This window comes from Emydura macquarii, unplaced genomic scaffold, assembly GCF_026122565.2.
Source record: "Emydura macquarii macquarii isolate MOO-44397 ecotype Brisbane River unplaced genomic scaffold, CSIRO-AGI_Emac_v2 contig_3671, whole genome shotgun sequence".
In the NCBI taxonomy this organism is placed as follows: Eukaryota; Metazoa; Chordata; order Testudines; family Chelidae; genus Emydura; species Emydura macquarii.
In genome coordinates, this window is record NW_027133808.1 from 7,950,622 (window position 1) to 7,968,763 (window position 18,142).

The following is an 18,142-nucleotide window of genomic DNA, read 5'->3' on the forward strand; positions in this document are numbered from 1 at the left end:
GTGGCAAGTGTTCAATAAAAGATGCACACTTTGAATAACATAAAACTATATTTTGCTATCAGGGCTTTGTAATTGGCTACTCTGAATTGCAAAGAGGCAAAGAAGCAGCTTTTAGGACATAAAAGGTTGTCATTTCAACTCGTCAGAGCCCATTGAACAGGACTAATGTTGCCTATTTCACTCAATGACCTCAACAACCAGGGAGTTAGGTGTAGGATGGGAGAAAAAAAATTCTGAGTGGTATATAGTATTTGTCAGCTCATTTATACGTGTGGAAAATTCTAGTAACCTCATACGGACTGATGCTAGCTGAGCATCATTGATGGGCAATGTGATTTTGCACCAAGATGTACAGACAATGTTCCTGTATCGCCTCATATAGAATTTGTAAGGTCTCTGCTATGTGTTTTATAAGGTCTTGCAAGGCCTTGAAATCATCAGCATCAGATGGTGGAGGAGGCATAACCTCATCTGGTGAGGAGACGGATTTGTGGGAAGGTGATGTTTCTTCTTCTCCAGTTGGCTCTTGTTGCTCCAAGTTCCTCTTATGGAGTGTTGCTCTTGGCATGCCATCTTACACGAAGGGACCATGTAGAGCTGGTTGCCATAAGGGGCCCACGGGTTCCAATAAGCCAACTCTCGCGTTACATAAGGGAAGGGGTCAGGACCCCAAAATTGGTGGGTGTAATTTCTTCATTGGGGTGCACCTTACAGGAGGGAGACTAACACAGGAAGGTGAAGAAGCCTTAGATACTTCAGAATCAGACCAAGTGTCCACCCCAGTGCCCGTTGGGGACGGGAGATGGTCTGGTTATTGCATCTGCAGGCCAAGACTCAACTTGGTAGCAAAACTGTACTGGAGGATAAGGGTAACAGCTGAAAGTCCCTCATTACTCTCAATTACGTGGGGTCTGTGACCATGTTGGTACCAGAAGATGAATTACTGTAGATGGCAGGACTGGAGAGTAAGTTGACTCCAGGAGGTACGCTGGTAGTAGCAAGGACTCTTTCAGTATCCCTCAGTAATAGTGATTCAAGTTCTTCCAGGATCTGAAGGTTCACATGGAAAAGGAGCCAGGATGGCACCAGTGACTCTGGAAAAGGACCCTGGGGACCCAGTATATAGTGTGGTACTGGAGAGAGTACTGAAGACCAATTCATATTCCACTTGGGTACATAAGACCATACCAACAAAAATTTCAGCTCAGCTTTAAAGTCCTTTTGCTTCAAAGGCACTGAGTCTAGAGGTGACATCACTCTAGATTGTTTACTGACAGCTTCTCAGTATGAGCTGTGGTCTTTTTAACGCTGGGGTCTTGTGACCAGAGGGAGTGAGTGTCTCACCAATAACCATTCCAGGACATGAAGTCAGACTCAGATTAAGACTGATTTTTTCCCTTGCTCTTCTCCTGTTCTGGAAAATGGGATTTTTTTTTTTTTGAGTGAGTGGATGGTTTTGAAGGGCTCCCTGGGTCTTTGCTTATTACAGTAACAGTGTCTCTCTAAGCAACTGAATCCAATGTACAAGAAACCCCACAGGTCTCAGAGACTGCTCCATCAGGAATTTGTCTGTTCTCCCACTTTTTTTATCCTCTGCTTTTAACTCCTGAGCAGATCTTACATTTTGAAGGGACACGAGTTTCTCTCAGGCAGGAGAGAGATACTGAATGTCTGTTGCTGCAAGGAAAAGCCTTGCAGAGTTTGAAGCCTGGGATCTTGGGCACAACCCATTATTTGAGGCCATGGATTGAGGCCTGAAAGAATAACGAAGTCCCAGATCAGGAAACAAAAGAAGGGACTGTGGAACCCCCCAAAAGCACAATGCTGTGCTAAATAACAGAAATTCAAAGTATCTAAAGGAATAACAGAATGAACAAACAATTAGAGAGCAGCAAGTCACTAGGAAGCTACAGTGGACAATCCACTGCTCTGTCTCAAGTGACTGGCAGCTGAGAAGCAACTGGAGCAATGGCAGCTCCGTGCCACTCATATATCCTCACTCCAGAGCCCAAGGATATCTAGGGTGCAGGCATGTACCCACAGACACTACTGCTGAAAATCTTGGATCAAGAGTGCATGGGTGTGCACACATCCTGAAGTGGAGCACCCACAAAGACACTAATCAAAGAAGTTAATGCTTTTAAGATTAATCTAAGTCATTCATCTTCAGAATTTCTCTCATGGCAAATTCCTGGGAACAATTTTACACATCAGGTTATTTTTCCTGGTGAAAAGAAAAGTGTTCTATATATTTTGAAATGACAAATGTATAGCACTAATTCTTAGTTAACAATTGTAACTTGCATTCTCTTTTCATTTATATGAAAACAGCAACACTGAATCCTTCCACTGAGAGAAAATCCTTCCTTACAGATTTCCCATATCACAGAATGATTATATAAAGTAACTGATGTCTCTCAAAATAACCATGTATGTGGATCCATATTCTTGGGAGAAGTGCATCCCTGGCATGCGATTTTGGACACTTCTAGCAAGTATAGTCAACTGAGACCACTTGCAGCCTGTCATTCAGTTGTGAGAATTCAAGAGAGGGCATGGACCCCAACCACACTCAGTTCCTTCAATTAACTGGATAGCCTGGAACAAGAAAGACTAGTTGGAATAGGCTGAGGTGTGTGGATCTATATGGACAATCTGCAAGAGCCAGTAAGTCACTACTTTCTCACCTTCAAGAATTTCCCATATGCCTCCCCACTTTTGGAAATTAACAAGCAGTTGTAACCTTCCACCTGGGTTGTGTGAGCATGCATGTGCATGTGTAGTTAGTAGCTGAAGTCACTGCAGGACTGCTCTCTCAAACTGGGCACAAATCTAGGAGGCCAAATTGAGGAAGTAAGGCTTGCATAAAGGTTTCTGGAGCTCCAGGTAAGAATTTTGCTTTTTTTGATGTATTGTAAAGGTATTTTTGGACGCTTTTTTAAAAGCTGTGATATGCCCCCCTAAACTCAAACAGTGGATCCAGGAGAATTAGTATGATTAATTTACTGGTACTATGGTAGCACCTCAGAGCCTCGGTCATGGACCAGGATTTTTTTGGGGGCGGGGGGGGGTGAGGAGAGGGGGGAAGCTAGGTGCTGTAAAAATATAACAAAGATTATATTCAGATCTCATCACGGGAGGCATTTCGTACACTGGAGGGACAACACGGAGAAAGTTTTGTAACCACAGAGTGAATGAAAATCTGTGATCCATGCTTTGAAAAGGTGAAAAGCTTAACAGGCAGCTAGATGATCATTAAACTCAATGAAAGTTTTGACTGTTAATTGCTCAACATTTATAAAGGACTGTGGACCACCTCTAGTCTATTTTTTTCTAAGAAAGTGAAATCTTTCCACTTCATCCATCGAGTAAGCTTTCCAGGTAGAATGTTTCCTCCACTGCCCTTTATCTTTACTGTTTTCCTGCACTGCCCTTTATCTTTACTGTTTTCCAAAAGAATCTTTTGACTCCTGCAGAGTACTCAGTCTAGTGCCCCAATAATCCAGAAGCCAAACTGTTGGCTTGAAATGCTTCAGATGCAGGTGGAGAATCTGACCCTAAAATAGAAATAGTTTAAGGTTTCCCTCCCAGTCCTTTCAGGTTCCAGTCTCCACCCATGGACTGGTAACAGCTAACATTGTCATCAGCAACATATATGATTACACTGCAGGAAGCAAATGGCTTGTAGCCTGTCTATGACCTTGAACCATGTTGCTGCTTGGATCAGCAAGACCACACAAGTGAGAAACAGCCCAAAAGGCATAAAAAAGAAAAAGCAGGCCAACTGGGCTGATCCTTGGACAATGGTTGAAAAAGTAGTTTTAAAAAGCAATCCTATTTAAAAGAGAATGCTCTTTAAAAGAGGAAACAAGCAAGGAAAAGCTATGCTCTAAACCTGTTCCTTCAGCAGTTAGGACATATCTTTAAGTTCCAGCCCATGGTGTAGCACCAAAGGATCATGCTTGCTAGAAACTGAGAAAACATGCCAAAGATGCACTTTTCCAATACTGGGGATCCATATGGGCAAGTCTCAAAGGATTTGGTGCTGTTTCAATTCAGCAGTATGTCACTGTGGTGTAATGTCTATCTCCACATAGATGCTGCTCTGTTGAATTTGAAGATGTCTAAATTATTATTTTTAAAGTAACAAAAAAGAAATAACTTACTTCATCTTGCAATGACTCTTCAACTTGTTCATCATAGTCTTCATCTTGTCTTTTCACTAAATTAAAAGGAATAAGTGTAAACTAACGTCTAGCTGTTTTCTCTAGGACACTCTCCTGCAAAAGCACGAGTAACTGACAAAAATTCAGTAATGGATAGGAGAGGACTCCAGAAACAATTGCAGGTTGAAGCACTCAGGATCCTCAGTCAGAGTGCCTGAAGGAGACATTGGGCAAATAAGGAAAATGTACTGAACAGGTTAAGATTATGTGAAGGAGCAAGGGAGAAAGGCAACCTTGGTTTGGGAAAAGCGAGTAGACCAGAAAAGCAGGGAAAAGGGATACCAAAAATAACCCAGTCTTTGCCATAGGATTGGGAGGCAGTCAGATTTAAGGCCAGAAGGCACCATTATGATCATCTAGGCAGATTGGCTTAGAATTTCAGCTATGATTTCTGCATTAACTTCTGACTGAGCTACAGCATTTTTTGGAATCCAAACTTGATTTAAAGACTTCAAATAATGGAGAATACATGACATCCTTTGGTAAACAGTTTCAAAGGTCAATTACTAGTTACAGATTTGCACCTTATTTCTAGTCTGAATGTATCTAATTTCAGTTTACCACCACTGGATCTTAAGGTAAGGTAACTCAAGAGAGGATAACTGAACAGGCAGTCAATATGAAATGTTTAGAACCTCTGCCTTAGAAAGCTGTTTTTAGTGCAAATCATTAAACTTATTCTAATACGTAGAAGGTGTCACTAACTTACCCTGTCTTAACTCTTGATTTTTAAAGTGCTCTTCTAGTTTTCCTTTCAATATTCCTCCAAGTTCTTCAAAGTGTTCATTGTTAAGGCATCCATCTCCCATTACTTCAATGCACTAGTGAAATACAGTATGTTCACAATAGACGTTTTAACATTAACACTACTCAAATAGTGGCAGTGAAATTTTAACATGTTGAAAACATTGAACAGAGCTATATTTCAGATTACCACTGACAAAATAGTGAGCTTCTTTTAAACCAGATAAAATAATTTCCATATTTATTCTAGGTTTATAAAATAAAGGGACTGCCATTTCACAGGTCAGAACCATATTATAAGAAAAATTGTTTAGTGTTTTTTCCCCCTAGACATTTGTTCAATATTCAGTATTCATGTTTTTAAACAAATGCTATGAAACATTACCTAATCCAGAACTATATTTATATGATGAAATGAACATTTTCAATAACTATCTATAAAAATTAGTCACATTAAATTAAGCTAACAAAATACGCAGTCAAATGATAGGCAACTATCAGAAAATCTTTTTTTTACTAGTCATTTAAAACTTATGGCAAGCACTAAATTTCCTTGTTGATACTGTAAAAAACATGCACAAGTTTTCATAGTAATAATGGCATATACATTTCTATGAAGAGAAAAAGGTCACCTTTGCAAATGAATGCATTATTTCTGAGAGTACATCTGAATCTGGTTCTGTCCCTATTGCTTTGATAAGCGCATCACACATGAAATGCCACATCTGTGTGAGATACTCTGGCCCACGAACTCTAGCACAGTCAAGAAGAAGAGGCATAGATTCTGCTGCCGCCACACGAACACGTTTGATTATTAAGGAAATAGTGGGTAACTGAGATCAAACTGTTGAGCATCAGGAAACATACTACGAAAAAAGCTACTAAATTCCCCATCTTAAACTATGACCTGTCACTCCAAGATGAAACACTCATTTTCATAACTAGCCAGACATTAGATCAGAAAGACTTGATATAAACATTATGTTTTCTATATAAGAGTTATAACAAACATTTATAATGTAAAACTAAAGTTTGAAGAGCTATCCAAGCATTTCCTTGACTTGTTGGTTCATGCTGCAATTAACATTTATGATTACTTATTTAATTTTCCTTTAAAGAACCAAAAAAGCACTATTTGCCAAAGGAACTGGAAAGCTTAGAAAGTGAGGCAAAGAATATTTTTCATGTTAAGTGATTATTCTCATACCTGTACTATTTACCTGAGATACCAAAGTATCAGAGAAATACATAAATTTAAATATAACATTTTTGCCAAAGCTGACAGCCCCTTTTGATGGTGCAGTTTGAATAAAAAACTGATTTATGAACACAAAAAGATATGCTAAATATTAAGGTTGTAAAAACTGTCCTTCCCTGTTGTGGCAAGACTAGTAAACTGCTAACAAAATAATACTTCAGTGTAAACATACCCTCAGACTCAAACTCTAATTTGCATATGTACTGAAACTAGATGCCCAAGCCAACGTACAAACAATTTAAAGAATTGGTCAAAATAATATTTTATTGCTGGACTGATGCCTTATTGCAATGGCTCAGCTTCGAGAAATTTAAATTCACCATGATTTATAAAATACTGATATTGAGGTTCACTATAAACAGACACCTTCCTGATACTAGTATACAACACTGCTGAACTTTCTATGAATATGGAAAGAGTAAGATGATTAGCGTGGCTAAAGTTTTGAATTTTTCAGAAGTAAAACTGCTAGTTGATTTCTATTGTTTTTATATTAAAGTTTATTAAAAGGATATCATCATGGAAATAGAATTTCAGCAAAGGAACCATCAGTTTTACAACTTGCTCTGTGTACTCCACAAATCCTTCTTTTAATTCCTTAGCATAGCAAACCTGAAAACACAAAAGGTAATTTTAACAGTTTATCTGCACTAGGATAAAAACATTATTACTACTGTTTTTAAACTCTGAAATGTGCAATGAGGACTGTAGGAAACTAGAATAAGGTCAGAATTAATGGAAAAACCATGTTAGAATGCATTAGTTTTACCATGATATTTGGAAAGAGCTAGATGGCAGAGTATTTTTTCCACTAGTGGCTAGATATTTTAGACTAAATGTGTGTACTTTATTGATATATACAACAGAAAATTATTTTTCTAGGGCTACTTTTGCTGACATCTGGTAAGATGCACCTTAAATTTTTCCCAAGACTTAATTTTAACAGAATGTAAGACCAATAGAAAAGTTTCCATGTTTTTTAAATTCCCTGCAGAGTTTGAAAACCAAACTACAGTAATATGAACCTAAAAATAAAAGCTACTTAAATTTAAATGTGAGCAACAAATTACATTTGGCCACAAAAATAGAGAGTTTGCCCAACCACCCCCTAGTACTGCAAGAATAAAATACCTGTGTTGTATATTTGGGATTCAGATTTAGTAGCAGTTGACTATTAATTTAATTCTATAGAAAACCTGGCAAGAAGGAGACCACCAAGATTTCCCATTACCCACCAGCATCTGGCATGCAGTTGCTTTTTCTTCAAGGCCTGCAGTTTTAATTCCAAAACTTTGCTGGTCTCCTAGGTTTACAAATTCCCAACCATCATCATCACTCATATTCTCCATATCTTGTGCTGTTGTAGAAGGAAAAAATGATAATTCTACAAATGCTGCCAAATCTTTTATTTCAATGATTTTTTCAAAGTAAAGTAAGTAGTTATAACCTACTGTCTAGTAGAGCTACTTCAGGTTTAATTGACGCAGTCTTCATTAAAGGCCCCATGACGACAGGAAGGTACTGCTGAAATTCTTTTCCAAGGATTTTGCACATTCTAGCCCATGCAGAGATCATGTAAGATATCTGTGAGAGCAGTTTTAAAGCTCACATAAGCACACTCATCATTTCCCTTTTCAATGGGAATTAAAGCAAAAAGGGAGGAAATACGTTTCTATTACATTGCAGTATATAACAAAAAAAAGTGTTTAAAAATCTATAATTGCCAGACTATTGGATCAGGTTACGGAGGACAAAAACAAGGAAATACTATAAATGTTGGCTCTTCCCTCAAGGGAAGTTGAATGTCGATGGCCTAAGAGTCACAAAGCACTGTGTTTTTGAAAATATTGACTCCTGACAACACTGATGGGATCTGCTTGACTAGGCTGGAGAATATTGTGCCCCAATGTGGTTAACCTCTGCACACACTAAACTAACAGAGAACATAATTGTCCTATGAGAATCATCATAGGCACATTGAGAAAATACAGTTGAGCCACTTATGTAAGATCCAACTTACTAATGTGGAGAGTCTACCATCTACATCTGATTACTGTGACATTATAAGGATCAACCATTTAAAGTGGCTAATGTGTACAAGCTCTCTAATAATTATGGCTTGCTCTATCTATGGCAGGGACTTTAAACAGCCACCACACAACCTGGAGCAGACAGACCTTGCAAACTGGACCTCCCTCAATGAGCTACATCTTCATGACCCTAACCAGCCAGCAAATTTTCATTCCTCCTACTGAAATGAGGGCTGCTCCCCTAATCTCAGTTACAGACTGCCCTTGATCAGCCACCTGCAGGGTCTTTGGAAATCCCACCCTCTACAGCCGAACTGCCCCATCTTCATTCAAACAGGGGTTACCATAGCCATAGTGACTACTAGCCCAAGGCTATGTTAGAACTACAAAAAGGTAGACTTGGATAATTACACTAAGCTCATTGACCAATATACAGTCTGTATCACACAACATCTCAATAAATCAAGCATACTTGAGGTTTACCAAAACCATCTTTAAAGCTGCCTCCAAGACCATCACATTGCTGCTAAAAAGCCTATATAACATGTCTGGACAAAGAAAGTGCATACCTCGTTAAATAGTTAACTGACCATCACCACCAAAGCAGACAAAATTAAATTTGAGAGTGACACCACTATAAGCAATCTCCTCAGTTGGATCAAGACAAAAACTTCCAAGCATTCTCTAGGGAAGAAATAAGAAAGGAACTGAAATAAATGAACACAGAGAAAGCCTGCAACTTTTGAAAAATATATCACCAGAACTAAAACACCTTGGGGAGAAAAGCAAACACTGACTGCCCCGTTTCATGTCCCATGTCATATAGGAGAAAAATACCCAAGATATGGCAAAAAAGCTAAGGTGACAACTTTACCAAAGTTAGGTAAAGATACTCTTCAGCAGCCAGTTATCACCCAATACCACTCAAACTCTAGCTATAAACTCCTGGAGTGAATGATGCTAAGAGAATTATGCCCATGAAAGAACAACTTTTGAATGACGATTCAGACCAAATGGAAGCACTTGCACACCAAGTGCTAGCACTCACTATGTACAGTGAGAATGGATTTCAAGAAAAGTGGAGCTGTCCTTTTTGACCTCACAGCAGCCTATATCATCTAGCACACTGGATTGCTGTACAAAATGTCAAGAGTTCTTCCTAGATGGACTGTCATAGCAACTGAGCTGATACTCTGAGATAGACATTTTCAGGTGGCTTTAGTCAACAAAACCACAACTGAAGATTACTGAAGAATGAACTCCCACAGAGCTTGGTGCTGGTACCAACTTTATTTAACGTACCCAACAATGACCTACCAAACACCATCTCTGAGTGGTTTATGTGCATTGATCGAGATCATGGAGATAGAAAACAAGTATATCAAAGATTATGTCAACATGCTTCCATTTACCCCAGGCTCAGATCCAATTTGAGCTTGAACATCTTTTTTAATGGTCAGTAGTTGGCATGTAATCCAAAACTACTGTATCTACAAGTCACCCGAGATCACATAATCACATATAGATACCAACTCACTAAAGTAGCTCAAAATATCAAGAGCAGAAACCTGAACTGGTAGAGTCTACCTCGGGATCTAATATACTACCACTGCATAGTTTGGAACTCACTTTGTTACTCAGGTGGAGAATATTGTGCCCCAATTTGGTTAACTTCTGCATACACCAAAACTAACAGAAAACATAATTGTTCTATGAGAATCATCATAGGCACATTGAAGCCAACAAAAATATTGTATGTTACCAGTCCTAGCCAATATTCCACCATTTAACATCTAGCATCAGAATGCAGCCAACAAACTGATTACCAAGGTACAGCAAATGCCACACTTGCCAGTGTTCAGGAATATCTGGGATATGCCCTGCCACTGACACTGCAACAGAAATCCTATATGGACAATGATGCATGCTCTCCATCAAGTTGGTATCATCAGGTCGCTGAATCTGACAGAATGGAAGAAAGACTCTGCCACTACCAAGAACTCCCACATCTTCTGGCTGGCTGAACAGCTACCTGGATTTGGACTCCCATACCACCTCAGGAGCCAGCTTAATAGGTTCAGGTGTTGCATGGTCTGTCTTGGCACAGTGAACCATGCCTGGGGCATCCAAGACAGCTCACTGTGCATCTGTGAAGATGCTGCATAAATGCTAGATGGTTGCTTTTTCATAGGAGTAGCCATGTTAGTCTGTATACAGCAAAAACAATGAGAGTCCTGTAGCACCTTAAAGACTAAAATTTCTGTGGGCATAAGCTTTTGTGCATCTGACGAAGTGGATTGCAGCCCATGAAAGCTTATGCCCACAGAAATTTGTTAGTTTAAGGTGCTACAGGACTCTCATTGTTTTTGCTTTTTTCATGTTGGGACTCCCTGGAGATCTTTCCAAGCTGAACACTGGTGACTCAAGGCCAGAGTGGCTCAAGGGCACAGTTTTTTGTTTTTTTTAAACTGTCTTGTCCACATGCAATTACTATGGTTTATTATATATTGCCAGACTACACAAAATGCAGCTCAAAGCAAAGAAAAATTGATTCTACCTGTAAGTGGTTTTTATAAAGACACTTTATACATCACCACACATGAATCTGTACCCTTAGCAAACCTTTATCTTAAAGTTCCCAACCTGCTGGCTCTACTACAGAGAAGTGCCCCTGCAATGGAACCACTTTGGCCCTAAGGGCCTCCCCAACTATTTCTTTCAAAGGAAAATTATATAATTTGCAAAGTTAAGATGATTTACTGAAGTTTCAACTCCAAAAAAGGTGTACAAGTAGTGATCTACAGTATTTGGGTTGCAAAGGAACTAATTTTCAGATACAGTCATGAAGAAACAAGATCCAGAAAAATCTCAAAATACAAAACATAACTAGGTAAATGAGTGCAAAAGACCACAAAAACGAAAGGGTAATCAAGTTTTGCACAGAACAGTAGTTTGAGATATAGGGAGAAAGAACAATATCAAAGGACACAAGAGGGCATCTCAAATGGATGAAGTTGAGATATGACAGCTTATGAATCTAATGTCTACAAGCTGCAGAAAAAACAGCTTCAATATGCTGCTGGAAAGTCAAAATAATCTTTAAACCCTCACTGACAGGTGAAGAAAGATGGTTTGCATGGGGCATAGAGGTATATGAAAGCTGATGGAACATTTTTCCTCTTTAACTGGCATGGCCTTCTTGTAAGAATATTTTGAAGGGCTGAACCTTGGTCTCTGCTAGAACATCTGTACAAATCCCTGGCCATCTCCTGTCTTTTGTCCCTTTAATACCAATATTGCTCCCCTCTAATCCACTCTGATTCTTCTCAAGCAAGGGAAGCTTCTGAGTTGATAGAGGCTATGACCACATGTAGAAGCTTGCCTAGTGAGTCTTAGTTATGGATAAGTAAAGCGGCCTCAAAACACTAGGCTCCTATCTCTCCTAGTGAAGGTCTGACAGCTGAGTGACAATTTTCCCTCTGCTGGAAGTTTTGAAAGTAACCTTTCAAAAAGTAACCTTAGCCCAGGAGTGCTTAGTGTGTGATCCATGTAGATAAGTTTTCCAGGGGCTCAGTTGTATCAACCAAGAGATAAAAAGCAGTAGCAGAAAGAGCTGAACTTCCCCAGAAATTGAATTAATTTTTAAAATACAGATGCAAGAGGGCTTGAACTACTGTATTTTCCTACTGCTGGAGGCAGGACTTCTGGTGAGGAGGGCTTACAGTGCTGATTCTACATAAGCTTTTTACCAGTCCCACCTTTGCAAAGAGGAGCAGTGAGGATTGGTGGAAATTACATGACATAAAATGGTGCCCTGAGACCCAAAGAGTAATTGAGGCTTTGCTACACATGGTTCCTGATGAAACTAGTGGCTTTGAAATTGAGCCGTAAGAGTTACATTGCAGGCTCTTTCCAGTAGTACAAACTCAAGCCAGAAGAGACTTCATTTCTTTAATGACTACTAAGAGACTTCTATAAAACAGCTGATAAGGTCAAACCAAAAAAACCTGGATTTGCTCAAGAACTACCCAAGACTGTTTTGGACCCTTGTGCCTTTTGCCCTCACCAACTTGTTTTTAGTGTTTTACCAAATTTGCTCATCCAAACGATTTTAGAAGTTTTAATTTGGGTTTATCTGTCCCAATGTGCAAATAGAACTGATCAAGAAAAAGCTTAAACAGTATTGCAGGGAAGCAGAGGATTCAAACTTTGCAGACTGTGCCTCCTTACCAAGCAGAGTAAGCATCTACAGACGGAAAGCAGCCTTGATGGAGTTCCCCTTATGTCTCTCAAAAGTCTCTTCATAAATGGAGCCCTTCTGCTTGCTTTGATTGGCAAATTCAGCCATAAAGGAGAGGGGCAATAAATGGATAGAAGGAGCTCAGAGGATGTTCAAAAGGATAGGGTGGGAAGATTGTGCTAGCTGCTGTCTCAAAATCATCTTTAAAAGTGAGAGCTACAATAGATGAGATGGCGCTGAACTGCTCACATTGCCACAGGCAGAGAATCTGGCACAAGGCTAGAAAGAAAGTCATTAAAACCAGAGCCTCATGGAGAATTCTGAACTTTTTGAGAAGAGGCACTGATACAACATATCTTGGGCTTGGAGAACAGGATCCAATATAGTAAATGTGAAAATGTTACTTATTACATACATCTCCTCCTGCTGTCTCAGAGGATATCCGCTTACTGACAAGTTTTTAGTACTAATGGTGCTGTTGAGAGAATGCAGCACAATACAGCTAAATTCTATTCTACCTTGTGCATCAACTAATTAGTCTGCTATGTTAAAACTGCAATATTACTGGTGTAAAAGCCATATGAAAAATTATCACTTGGGTTTTCAGATCTCAAGTAGAATTTGCAGGATTCCCAGTTGGAAAAAACAAATGACTTATAGATTGAGCAATTTGATATTTAAGTTAAAACATACAAATCTCAATCTCATTTGTAGTCATTTTTCCACAGTAAAGCCACTATAAAATAGTAAACTATGTAAGAATATAGTGAGTGGATAAAACGCTCAAGGGACTATCCACTACACTACAGAGACTTGTTAAAGTCTGATGATGGCACTCCATGTACCATTTTCCTCTATTTCCTGCACAGACGAATCTGCATTGCAAGGCAGGTGTTTTAAGTTCCTCAATTCTCAAATTCTTTCATTCCAAGGAATTTCACTTTTCAACCACCTTTACACTACACAGATTCCATGCATTGTAGTAGACGTGAGAGTGGTTCACTGTGGCCAAAAGATCTGAACAGCTAATTTTTTGAAGAAGCAGCTGCACTTTCTATGTTGCATGTGGCACATTCAGAAATTCTATTAAAAAGCAAGAGGATAAAGGACACTAAATATTAGGAAACTACAGATATTTGCTACAAGTGAGCATCTTCTGACATACCTGGGGGTCATCATCTTCCAGATCACTGAAGTCTGTCTGTGTCTTCAGCAACAGCTGCATCACATCTGATGCATCCTGCATAAACTAGAAATAAAATACACCCATGAGAAGTTTCATGTCAAACAGCACTTATTTCAAGTTGACGCACATACATTATTCATGGTTTAGGAATTTTTGCTTTTAAGTTGAATTTCTCTACAACAGTATAAGACAGCAATATTCTCTTGAGAGTAGTCTTCCACTGAAGATGTGAACCTAACCTATGGTCAAGCTCTAAGATAAAATTAGAAGTAGAAGCCAATCACAGAGAGCACATTGGATTGGGAAGCACCAGGCTCAAATTCTATTCCAAATCACCATATTGCCTTAAGGCAAATTAATCCGTCCCTCATTTTTCTTAGATGGGGATAATTATATTTATGTCCCTTTATGAAGTAGATTGAGAGTGACAATAATTCTTAGCATTTATACAGAAAAACATGGGGGATCCAAACTTTTCAGGATTGCTTTTTCTGCCTATTGAGATTTCACTCTGGAATCAGAAGCCAGCAATACTAGATAGTAAACATTCTGAATTATGTCAGACATCTTGAGTGCAGAGATATAGACATCCTCCATCACATTTTATGACCACAGTAACTGAGCAACTTCCAGTAGTGCATTAAGCAATGTGACTATACATGTCATGTTTGTGTTCTCACCCTCTCCCCATATCATCCACCTGATTCTAGAAATAACTACAATTGTACTGTACCTGAAAATCCTTGTTCAAATCCAGTGTCCCCCATATAGCCCTGTTAGTTAACAGCACTTCTGTTTATCCAAAAGCCCAGCTATCCAAACATTTTAGCTGTCCTCTAAGCCATTTGGGTAAATGGGAGTGTACTGTATAATATTCCTATCCACCTTCCCCACGCCCCAATTCCATGCTGCAGTTGCAATGTCAGTTTCACCTGCGTTCTTACATGAAGAATAGCAAACATACAAACTGCCAGAGAACAAAGAGAAAAATGTGATTCACTCTTTTCCCAAGGTCAAAATCTTCTCTCTTTTCTTTATTTTAGAGCCCTGGATTTGTTCCAGCCTCACCTCAGGCCATTTTAGACAAGATGCCCACCCAGAAGAATCAGGGTCTAACATTATGGAGAATATATTGTACTTCTGAATCTAGCAAAGACTAAATTGCAAGACACTAATCTTGGAAATACAGAATAAAGGATCAGCATGAGGCATAGAACAAAATCTATTTAAATGAAGCAACCTGAAATACTTATTTACCTACCCAGTTAAAGGAACTTGGATGTATGACAAACAGCAACAAATCTAAAGGTTGAGCAGTAAAAAGGAAATCCAACATACTATTAATATGTGGAAAGGCTTCATAAAATAAATTCTCTTTGACTCTGCAGTTAACAGTTTATGCATCTGAAAAGTCTTACCTTTTCCTTACCAACAGCAAGGCCAATTAGGCTGATGCATTCAATAGTTTTTCCTCTTAGAAGTCTAAGTTCTTTCTGTACAGCATTCTCAACAATGTGTTTTAGAGAGGGAATAAATAAGTCATAGTAGGGAACAAATTTCTCCTCTGCTGTATCTGCAACTGATGCAATGGAAGTCACAACTTGTTCCAAAACCAGCTTAGTGCCTTTCTGTATTAACTTTGGGAGAAAAAAGAAAGATGGTATGTCTTTAAAATGTATGCCTCTTAAAATGTAATTGAATATTGTGTCCCATCCCAAAATGTGGCTGTTGTACAATTAATAATTCTGATAAATTATTATTATAGTCTACATATCACTATTTATAATGTTCAGTTTTTGATACTGAATGCTCATTTCATATCAGTTTTACAAGAGTCAAACAGTTACTGTAGGATAATAAATAGGTTTTGCAAACTTGACAGAAGACTTCTGCAAAGCAATAAAGACACCCCAAAATCATTAAGCATATTATACCTCCTGCAATTTAATCACCATCGTGGAATGAAGATGCTTCACTAGATTATCCAGATATGGAATAAGCAGTGATTTGGGACAATCTTCAGTAAAGTTAATGAGTGCAGCAGCTGCATGAGCCTGAACACGCTGGTTGCCTTGATCTTCCATGGTCTGCAGAAGAGCTGCAATTACCTATAACAGAATAGATTATGCTCAAAACAAGCTTCCGAACAGAACAAAAATTTATCTTGGGTTGTATCTTACTTGCCTTCTCGTGAAATTTCTTTTGGAAACCAGGAGCAAAGTCTGTAGCCATTTGTCCAACTGCATTACAGGCTGCATATCTCACTCTTGGATGCTGAAATAAAATCCCCTCAAATAATAAGTGTTTATAAAAGCAGAAATTAAATGACAAATTTTGATTAATCAACTGCATTAAACTTACAGGATCCTGGAGAAAAAGTAGAACAAAGTTAACTATCTCATTTAGAATTCCCTCCATTTGCTGATGACAACCTTCTCCAATTGCTGATAGAGCCATCAAACCAGCATGCCTGTATTTCCAATCAGCTGTATAAGACAACATTACATGGAAAATAAGGTATCCATTTTTGAAAATAATAGAGAGAGACAGGAATACAAACGATCTCATTTAAAAATTGTAAAAACACAAGTCTGGATACTTAAACCCTGCATCTGCCAGAATCCCTCCCTCCCCACCCCTCAACACTCTTTTCCTCTGGCTAGTTTGTGGAAATGGGGGACAAACCCTTTTGCCCAAACCTGAATGCAGAAATTCTAAACTACTGATGCTACATCCCTAGTGCTACTGTCTGGAAATAGCCTAGTTAAATAAAATGTCAATTAGGAAAGTTTCAGGAAAAGCAATCTTCCATTTTGCTACCAGTGATTTGTATACCCTTGTGCTTGTCCCTCTTCTTTAGTGTTTGTAAAACATCTAGGTGAAGAAGCACTGAACATTCCAATTTAAAGGTGAACATCAAAGAATCCCCCCCGCCTCTCCTCTCACACACCAACTTTCTAATGTTGTCATTTATCCTATCCAATCCTCTTCATACATTTTTCAAAAGATTGGCCAATTTTTTTTAAAAAATTGAAGCCTATGGTTAAATATGAATTTAACTTTGCTCTTTTAAAATTTTTTTTGGCCTATTAACCTGACTGACTTTTGCCATCCTTCTCTCCTTGACAGCTTTCCTTTTGAGTGGAGAATATGCAAATAGTTCAGCTGTAATCCAGTACCCTTTTGCCCACAATGTTCTTCCTTGTACTAAAACAAAAATGGTTTGAAAATAAAAACAAAAAGGAAAGAAACAGTTAAATCTCTTTCCTTATTTTGCTGTGGGGAAGGCAGTTGACAAAGACTCCTCCTGACACCAAAAGGCAAGAATTTTGAATTACTGGTAACAGCTCTCCAATGCTACAGCTTATGAAGTGCACTTTGGCTTTTACTGCCATTATCCCTAATGCTACTCACCCATTTCTGCTGAATTGCGATGTGGTTTGGGATAGTATGAAGGTTTGCTTTTGCTACTAGCTATAAAGTAATATACCACATCCCTCGACTGTACTATGCAGCACCTGAATAAAAATCTGCCTGTGGCTCTCTTCCACCCCAAATAAATTAGTCAAAAAAGAAATGTTTAATTACTTCAGCAGCTGGTTTGGTTTTTTTTTTTTTGTTTTTAAACCGCTGTGCTCTGGTCAGACATATTATAGTGAAGTTAAGTGGACTATCCACCTCCCCTACTCCATTGTTTCATAATCTCCAGTAGTCAGGATGGCTGATATTTCTTTTGAACTATAGCAAATCTAAATTATGTAAATATAGTAAATGCGTGGTGTCAACCTGAGACCCCTATGATTACCTTAAACAGTCACAACTAACATAAGTTTCCAACTCCTGTAAAGTTAGCCAATTCATCACAGCTACAGACTTGCATCCTAGTTGCAGCTTGCTTCATACAGGTGAAAGATGTTCTAATTTGCATCAGACAGACAGAGATTAGAAATTGCCAGTTCTGATAGTGGATGCTGGGAAGCAGCAGTTACAGTGCTTTATTTTTGCTGTTTCTCAAATTCACTGCTTTTTCTTAGTCCATTAAGATCACATTGTGCCTCTTCCTCTCAACTCATTCCTATTTGCATACCAGGCATGCATACTTTTAGTGATGTCAGGAGGGATGAAACCTAAGCCTTTTGGGACTCACATTCTTGCATTCCACCCTCTGAAGGGAAAACTTACAGCCCTTTAAGGAAGGCTTAAGAGGGGAAAAAATAGTTACTGGAATGGTACCTCTAAAAAAGTCAAACAAAAATTCTTCGTAATGCACCTTTAACTGTTTGATTAAATAAAGGTATTGTTTCTGAAGTTGCAATCAGAAAACCCTGCTGTTTCTCCTCATATTCCCTGCCTGCAAATAATGGCTCTTCCCTCCTATTAGCTCAACACTGCTTCTTTGCCACATAAGTTCTGCAACAGGTTCTCCTTCCCAGCAGAGCACATGCCTTATGCACCTAC

At 38.7% G+C, this 18,142-nt stretch overlaps 1 protein-coding gene across 2 annotated transcripts in view; it reads right to left on the reverse strand.

Moving 5' to 3' along the window:
- The window catches only part of IPO5 (importin 5), a 72,600-nt gene that overhangs the window by 24,288 nt on the left and 30,170 nt on the right, over nucleotides 1-18,142 (reverse strand). For both annotated transcript variants that reach the window (XM_067536926.1, XM_067536925.1), the window contains exons 11-21: nucleotides 16,046-16,170; nucleotides 15,869-15,958; nucleotides 15,619-15,792; nucleotides 15,103-15,321; nucleotides 13,664-13,747; nucleotides 7,680-7,812; nucleotides 7,464-7,585; nucleotides 6,744-6,840; nucleotides 5,603-5,775; nucleotides 4,936-5,047; nucleotides 4,167-4,222 (exon numbers count right to left, since the gene is read on the reverse strand). In XM_067536926.1, the coding sequence (XP_067393027.1) occupies nucleotides 4,167-4,222; nucleotides 4,936-5,047; nucleotides 5,603-5,775; nucleotides 6,744-6,840; nucleotides 7,464-7,585; nucleotides 7,680-7,812; nucleotides 13,664-13,747; nucleotides 15,103-15,321; nucleotides 15,619-15,792; nucleotides 15,869-15,958; nucleotides 16,046-16,170 (1,385 nt within the window). The remainder of the gene's footprint in view (nucleotides 1-4,166; nucleotides 4,223-4,935; nucleotides 5,048-5,602; nucleotides 5,776-6,743; nucleotides 6,841-7,463; nucleotides 7,586-7,679; nucleotides 7,813-13,663; nucleotides 13,748-15,102; nucleotides 15,322-15,618; nucleotides 15,793-15,868; nucleotides 15,959-16,045; nucleotides 16,171-18,142) is intronic.